The sequence below is a fragment of the Lycium barbarum genome, chromosome 6, assembly GCF_019175385.1.
Source record: "Lycium barbarum isolate Lr01 chromosome 6, ASM1917538v2, whole genome shotgun sequence".
NCBI classification, from domain to species: Eukaryota; Viridiplantae; Streptophyta; class Magnoliopsida; order Solanales; family Solanaceae; genus Lycium; species Lycium barbarum.
The window spans coordinates 95,956,289-95,964,874 of NC_083342.1; the positions used below are offsets into that span (position 1 = coordinate 95,956,289).

The 8,586-nt window shown below is 39.0% G+C and overlaps 1 protein-coding gene across 1 annotated transcript; it reads right to left on the bottom strand.

The window, feature by feature from the left end:
* Nucleotides 1-2,660: 2,660 nt before the first annotated feature.
* LOC132644228 (uncharacterized) lies at nt 2,661-3,724 on the bottom strand. The gene is made up of 2 exons (XM_060360806.1): nt 2,958-3,724; nt 2,661-2,685 (listed from the first exon to the last, which is right to left on the bottom strand). Exons 1-2 carry the CDS (start codon nt 3,722-3,724, stop codon nt 2,661-2,663), a joined length of 792 nt encoding a protein of 263 aa, XP_060216789.1.
* Between the last annotated feature and the right edge of the window lie 4,862 nt (nt 3,725-8,586).

Genomic DNA, 8,586 nt, shown 5'->3' on the forward strand with positions numbered 1-8,586 from the left:
TTCTCCAAATTTCTTCCACCATAGTAATGATTTGCCAGGGAATTTCCCATGTCCTTTGAATAGAGTTCTTCAACAAAAGTGAATCTGTCTCTATCCTTATTTGATCCCATTGACTGTCTTTTAAATACCTGAGAGCCTGTAAAATGGCTAGGGCCTCTGCCTCGGTGTTAGTGCTTTGAAGATCCTCTATTTCTCTGGCCTGTGCTTGTATCACATCTCCCCTTTCATCCCTTACACAAAAGGCCCATGAACTCCTACCCGGGTTTCCTCTTGAGGCTCCATCAGTATTGACTTTTATCCATCCAATATCTGGAGTTCTCCAAGTCACTGGTGTTACTCTTATCTTTGGAGAATATCTCTGTAATGCCTCAACAATCACACTCCAATTATATTGTGCATACCTAAAATTTCTCCTTCTCACCTTCATGAATTGAATCAAAGTATGCATCACCTGGTAAATGAGTTTTGTGATTGACACCTTCCCTTCATGTCTCATAGTGTTTCTCCTCTTCCAGAGTTCCCAAATAATAATAGCAGGGACAGCTTGGTTGATGCATTTGACATGTAGTCTACTAGGCATATCCCACCATCTGTTAATTATTTGGGTAACTTGCAGATTCTCAATATTTATTCCCACTGGTCCACAAAAATACTTCCAGATGGCTTGAGCTGTTGGTGAGTGTAAAAAGACATGGGAGGTATCTTCCACTTCTGGATGTTGACAACAGTAGCATCTGGAAGGGAATTGGTGTCCCCATTTCTTCAACTTATCATCCAGTGGTAGCTTGAACTTCCAAAATCTCCAAATAAAAAAAGATATCTTTATTGGTAGTCCTTTAATCCACATCTGCTTAAACAAATTACTGGGGTCTTTTCTTTGTCTGAGCAATTGAAATGCAGACCCAACTGTGAATTTCCCCCTCGAATCTAATTTCCAGAAAGCCTTATCTGTTTGGCCATTTTCATTTGGTGGATTAATGTGCTGCACAATATGGTCTGCTAGATCCTCAGGAAGGATTCTTCTTAGCAATTGTTCATCCCATTGCCCCACTTCTGCAGTTTCTTTTACAAGGATGATTGTGGGATCACACTCAAAATCTGGTGGAGTAATATAGTATAGGGCTCCCAGTCCTGTCCAATTATCAAACCAAAAATAAGAATTACCTTGTTGAAGCTTCCACCATATCTCATGTTCCATCTCATCTCGGTATTTAATCATCTTCTTCCACACATAAGTACCTGATCCGCTAGGGGCTATCACAACATGAAACTTCTTTAAGTACTTATTACTCATGAAAGTTCTCCATAAGGATTGTTTGGTTCTCATGTTCCACCACAGTTTAGCAAAGAGGGCTTTAGATATATCTTGTAGGCTTCTGAATCCCATGCCACCTTCTTCTTGTGGGTGACATAAGGTTGTCCAAGTTGCCCAGTGCTTACTTGAATTTCCCACAGAGTTGCTCCAAAAGAACTTAGCAAACAATCTATGAATCTGAGCGAGTATAGCACTAGGAGGGTCACAAGCGGATAGTAGGTGTATAGGCATGCTCTGTAAAACATGTTTAATCAGTGTTGTCCTTCCTCCAATAGATAGCAACTTATCAGTCCATGAGCTCAGTCTATTCTGAATCTTTTCTATTATCTCCTTGTAGTGAATGTTCCTTCTTCTCCCATAGTAAATTGGTACACCCAAATATGTGAATGGAAAATCTTTTTTAGGAATCTGAGTGACAGAAAATACCAGCTCCTTAATGTTATGAGATGTCAAATGATGCATATAAACAGCATTTTTCTACTTGTCGATCTTCTGACCACTCACCTTCTCATAATTACTCAAAGTCTTCATCACTAATCTCATAGACTGTTCATTAGCAGAGGTGAAAATGATAGTATCATCTGCATATGCCAAATGATTGACATATGGACTCCATTTTAGCATCCCATATTCCTTGTACTCATCCTCAGTATGCAGTGCATTGAGAGCCCTAGACAAACATTCTGCAGCCAAAATGAATAAAGTAGGGGACAGTGGATCTCCTTGCTTTACTCCTCTAGATGATTTGAAAAATCCATGAGGTTGCCCATTAATCAAAATGGAATACCAATTATTTGAGATAACTCTAAACACCAGATCAATAGTAAATTCACCGAACCCCATTCTCCTCAGGACTTTAGTTAGAAATAACCATGATACCCTGTCATAAGCCTTTTCCATGTCAAGCTTAATGACAATATTTGCAGGCTTTTCTCTAATCCTAATATCATGTACAATTTCCTGAGCTAACAGAATGTTTTCTACAATACTCCTGCCTTTAACAAATCCTGATTGCTGAGGTGAAATGATTTTAGGCAGTAGATATATCAGCCTTTCATGAATGATTCTTGAGATAACTTTGCTAGTGATGTTACTCAAGCTGATTGGCCTCATATCAGAAAATGTATTAATTTCTTTCTTCTTTGGTATCAAAACCAAATTGGTACAAGTTACATACCTTGGGAGTTCATGCCCACAGAAGAATGATCTCACCATGGTCACCAAGTCCTTTGCAATAATTTCCCAACAATCTTGGAAAAATCTCCCTGTGAAACCATCAGGACCCCCTGCACTGTCTCCATTTAAACCAAAAACTGCTCTTTTCACCTCTGCTTCATCTGGCATTTCATAGAGTTGTTGATTTTGTTCTTCTGTAACCATTTTAGGAATCTTATCAAGCATAGAGAAATCTGTAGGGATATTTTCCTCTTTGAATTGGTCTGAGAAAAATCTGATTGCTTCCTGCGCAATCTCCTCTTCAGTGTCCAGCCATGTACCTGTATGATCTTGAATTCTCTGTAACTGTAGCTTTCTTCTCTTTCCATTGACATGAGCATGAAAGAATTTTGTGTTCCTATCTCCATCCTGAAACCACTGCATCCCTGCTTTTTGTCTCCAAAATTTTTCTTCAATAGCATAAAACCTGATCAGATTAGCTTGTACCCTTTGTAGCCTTTCCCTGTTAAGCCCTGTAGGATTCTGTTCAAATTCCAGCTCATGCACCTGCATCACTTCCTCCAGAGTTGCAATTTGCTTGAAGATATCACCATAAGTGTCCCTACTCCACTTAGAGAGAGCTCTTCCCACCTTTTTTATCTTATTATGAAAGTTAAAGAAGGGGTCTGAGCCATAAGATTCCACCCAATTTTCTTTGATTACATCTAGAAAAGATTCATGCTCCACCCAAAAATTAAGAAACCTGAAAGATTTCCTAATTGGTCTACTATCTGCTCTCATATTTACCAGCAAAGGGGAGAGGTCAGAACCTTGTTTAATGAGATGCTCTACCTCCAAATTAGGAAAACAATTCTGTAGAGCCTGATTTCCCAAACATCTGTCCAGTCTTTTAAATATACAAGCCTCATCAGATCTCCCATTCCACCATGTGAACATACTTCCAGTAAAACCAAGATCCATCAGTTGGCAAATGTCTATACATTGTCTAAAATCCTCTGTTTCTGCAAACTGTACAGGAAGACCCCCAAATTTCTCAATGTCATCTGTAATGACATTATAATCCCCACCCACAAGCCATGGGATGGTGATGTGTGAAGACATGTCATATAGATCCTCCCATAGAGTTATTCTCCCACTTCTATCAGTACTTGCATAAACAACTGTTAGCACCAACTCTTGCCCATCACCCAAATGAGTGAATCTACAGGATAACAGTTGTTCTGTATCTCTCATTATTTCTACTTGAATTTATGCATCCACAAAAATCCAAATCTTCCCATTCACATTATGCCATGATGTCCCCATATTTAACCACAATTTGTACATGTCAATATGTCTAACATGCTGGAAAGGCTCTAGTAAGGCAACATAATTAAAATGTTTCTGTCTATGTAATAGTACTACCCTCTCAAAGGCCTGTTGAGTGTTTACAGACCTTATATTCCATATTAATGAGCTATTCATTGAGAAACTCCTTTAGAACATGCCATCCTTGTTTGTACTCCTCCCACTGTCTTGGGAGGAACACTTTTATCTCTTGCCTTGTGACCCTTTTTAGTTTTTGTCAAGTGTTTAGGGGAAATATCTCCTTTATTGTTGCCCTCCATTAAATCAGAACTAATGGTTTCACCTGCTTCCTCCTCTCCAATATCTATTTTATTCTGATTCACTTCTTCTTGTGCTGTGTTTTCATGATCTTTGGCTACCAGTTGATACTTATGATTGCTTTTGAATGCGTGAACAATTTCAAACTATGATTTATTTATTTTCAACTTGGAAATATGTTACTATAAATAAATAACTGTAGACATCGAAATTTGAATTGAATTAATCCATACAAAATTTGTATTGAATTCTACGTTATTGACTTGTTGACCAAGTTAAATTTTGGTTAATAAAGTCGGATTAATTATTTAAGTAAAAAGTACACGACTTGAATGAAATCCCAATTGCATCTGGTTTAGTCCATTAAGTTGACAAGATAAGCCCAACCCATGTTCTTCAAGCCCAAGGCCCGCTAGAATTACTTGGAGACCAAAATACCCCAAGCTCTAGCTCACACCTATACAAAGGGGTCACACATCCTCTTTAAATGACATCTTGAAAGTTGCACAACATCTTAACTGGAGGCAAAGGAGAGCAACGACATCTACATAAGTCTTCTCCAAAGGTCGTCAACAAGAAGAGAGTTCAAGAGACGTTTTCCCTCAAGAACAAGCCAAAGTGCTGCTCAAAGTTCTTCTAAGATTCAACACATCAACACAAGTCCGTCCTTCATTAGAGAAAGACGCTACATTGGCCCTCGAATCAAGGCGAACAACACGAAGATTAGAATCAAAGGATACATCCAGAGTTGTACTCACAAACTAATGACTAAAATGATTTTTTCTTATATTTGTTTTGTGATTGCATTTATTTATTTTCAGCTAGCAAAATTCATCGCGAACAGATTTTGGCACGTCCAGTAGGACCAACTCTGCCCTTCATCTCTTTATCTCCAAAATCAAATCTGCAAATTCTGAAATCTACTATTGTGATGGCCTCAAAGAAAAGCTTTGGTGTTCCATCCACAAGTGTTGTGGTTGTTGCTTGCCCAATGACTCGTAGCATGTTCAAAGTTGGTGGTTTAGAGGGATTGAAGTGTTTCATCTCCTTGGAGACACTAGACAAGAACAAACTTACAATGAAAACTACAAGATCTGGGGGCAACACCTCATTTTTGTCGTCTGGAGAAGTTTCTAAAGCATGCTCTAATTTCTACAACTTCGAGGACTTGGTGAACTCTTCAATTTCAAATGTGGTGAGTGTCATGATGACCAGTGCGACCAACTCAAAGGAACAACTCGCCACAATGATGCAAACTATTGAGGCGTTGAAGAAATCCGTGAAGGACAACGATCTTCAAATAGCCCAATTGATGAACAAGTTGGAACTCTACAGCACTGACGAGGCAAGCCACATCCACACACTACAAGAAAAAAAGGTTGAATCTGCTACCAAGTTGCCCAATGCTCAAAGTAAAAAACAAGTTGCTTCTGTTGTCACGTTGTCTATCCAACAACTGCAAGACATGATAACAAACACCATTGGTGGACCATCACAAAGCTTGTTATACTACTCTAAACCTTATAGCAAGCGAACCAACTGTCTACTCATGCCAATTGGATATCTACCACCAAAGCTGCAACAATTCGATGGCAAAGGAAACCCAAGACAACACATTGCACATTTTGTGGAGACTTATAGCAATGCTGGTACACATGATGTTCTTCTTATCAAGTAGTTTGTTCGCTCGCTGAAGGGAAACGCCTTTGATTGGTACACTAATCTCGAGCGAGAATCAATTGATAGTTGGGAGCAACTTGAAAAGGAATTTCTCCATGGCTTTTACAGCACACTAACGGTAAGCATGATTGAGTTGACGGCCACCAAGCAACGAAAGGATAAACCAGTGATTGACTACATCAACCGTTGGCGAGCATTGAGTTTGGACCGCAAAGACCGTCTCTCAGAAATGTCTATTGTTTAGATCTTCATCCAAGGAATGCATTGGGGCATTATATACATTCTCCAAGGACTTAAACCACGAACTTTTGAAGAATTGGATACGGGATCACACGACATGGAGTTAAGCATTGCGATAAGAAAGACTACATCAGTTTGCGTTCCAAGGAACGAAGAAAAAGAATTCAAGTGACTATCAAAGCACCAAACTAAAGATTCCATGATGGTAGGAGCAATATCCGTAAAACTTGTTGCTAAACAAAAAATGAAGGAAAAAGATACAAGTCAGCATCCTCTAAAAGAAAATGCCATCCAATGTTGAAGGAGTTAGAAGCAAAAGTTTACCCTTTTTCGAACTATGATGTCCCTTCAATTCTTGACGAGTTCCTGACCAAGAAGGCCATTGAACTTCCTCCATCAAAGTGACCTAATGAAGCCAACAAAGTCAATGATCCTAAGTATTGCAAATTTCATCGCATTATCAGTCATCCAACTTTAAAATGTTTCATCCTGAAAGAGAAGATCATGACATTGCTTAGGTATGGAAGCATAATCATTGATGATGAAGATATTGCTGAGGCAAATCATGCTAGTGCTTATCTTCACAACAGGAAGAGCCCGATGCTAGAAACTCAAAGATGTAGGCCTTCTATTGCATCTCCAAATATTGAACAAGGAATAATTATGCTGCAATTTGGGAGCTCTGAACCAGCTGAAGTTCTCGCATTGAAGGAAACTTCAAATTCTTTTAAGGGATGACAACTCCAACAATCAAGATGGTGAAACTTAGACATTGGTTTCTCACAAAAGACATAAGCATCAAAAAGCTTTGAAGCAACAAATCACAAAGGCAAAATCAACCACAAATCATCTACAAACATGGAGAAGCATAAAGTCTGACGTCAAGAGTTGGTGCAATAATGCTTCATCACAAAGGGTTCAAAATCCAGTTACACTATTGGAGTTCTTTCCCATACTGTTGATCAATGAACGAGCTTAAACTGCACATCCAATCCTTCTCGACATACGAGTCTAACTGTAAGTTGCAACACACTTTTTCGCACGAGCTTAAACTGTATGTTTCAACACTTCACGACGTACGAGTATAAACTGCATACAAAAAAAACTCAAATAAAATACTCTTTCTGAACTACGTAATGACTTGATCCTCTTCACCAAGGTACATATGCAATTTAGAATTTTCTTCTAAATGCAGTCACGTAAGTAAAAAAACAAAAACAAACAAAAAGACTCATCCATTCAATACGGAGACAAAGAAAAGTTGCTTGCACAAAGTTTCATTTGCTGCTTTTCACACGCTTGGAGAATCTAAAGACAAGCTTTTATAACTTTGGAGGATGGAGCGATTTTCCATGATGATCTTCTTACATCAACTCTTTCGTAGTAGACAGATCTTGGTGCACCAATGAGTTTACTCACTCTGTCTGGGGGGATATCTACTTAGTTCATGTACTTGCTCGTCATAGATGAAAAAATGAGGTACTTCGGTGTCTCTCTCACCAAGCTGAAAAGGGAGATGCATCATCAACTTTCTTGCCAAGGTTGGAAAAGACTACTGGAAGTGTCAATCTTACTAAGCCGCAAGGATGAGGGGCACAATGCAGTTTTCCTACGAACATCGCAAGATAATTTGAGTCTCCAAGTTGTTTATGCAAAAAGGCTCGAAGGATGGTCACACCAATTTTCTTCTTGATCACATATACGTTTTCATGGTCTGATATCGAGACCATTTGTGATCCTTCACAATCTTGCAAAAAACAATCTACCATGACGACGCCATAATGCTTCAATGTGGGATAGTGAACATTGTGACACACACTTCTCTATCAAATCTTGAAGGATGAAACGCTTTACAAATTCTTCTGTCAAGTCTTTGAAAAGGTGAAATTATTTTTGTACGTCTTCATCAAAATGACATATACTTCTTTTGCCAAGTCACATGGATGAGATGCGCCATCTAGAGAAAATCTTGCTAACCAAGGTTGAAAGGCAACTAAAGTCTCCTCCATAAACGTCTCAAAGAAGGTGGATACTCTAAGTGATCTCTCTGATGCCTCATGAAAGGTGGACGCACCAAGTCTTGTTTCCAAGAAGAGTGAAGCCCGTCCAAATACGTGATGACAAAGACACCAAGTGATGTCTTACCGAAGTTGCAGGACCGCAAGAAAGGATGAAACCCCAACTGTTTTTGGCCTAAGTAGAAAACCCACAAAGGAAGGATGAGCCAAGAAGTTTCTCAGCAGAGCTAGACAGAATGATGCAACAAGTTTCACTGAAGTCGAACAGACAAACGCTCAAAGTAGTTCCGCGCCAATTAAACAATGAATGAACTTTGAAGGACGTTTTATCCTTGGAAATTTTGCTTGATGTTTACAGCTTAAGGGAATGGTAGTGAAGTCTTGTGTATCTTCTCGGTCTGATATCGAGACCGTTCACACCCTCGTGCAAACCTACAAAGAACAAAGAAAACGAAAAAAAAAAAAAAAAAAAGAGTCCTTGGATGCTGTCCCAAGTGACAAAGTGCCAGATTGTGTCACCAATTTTGAAAATTTATTCTAGCCGATTCAGAA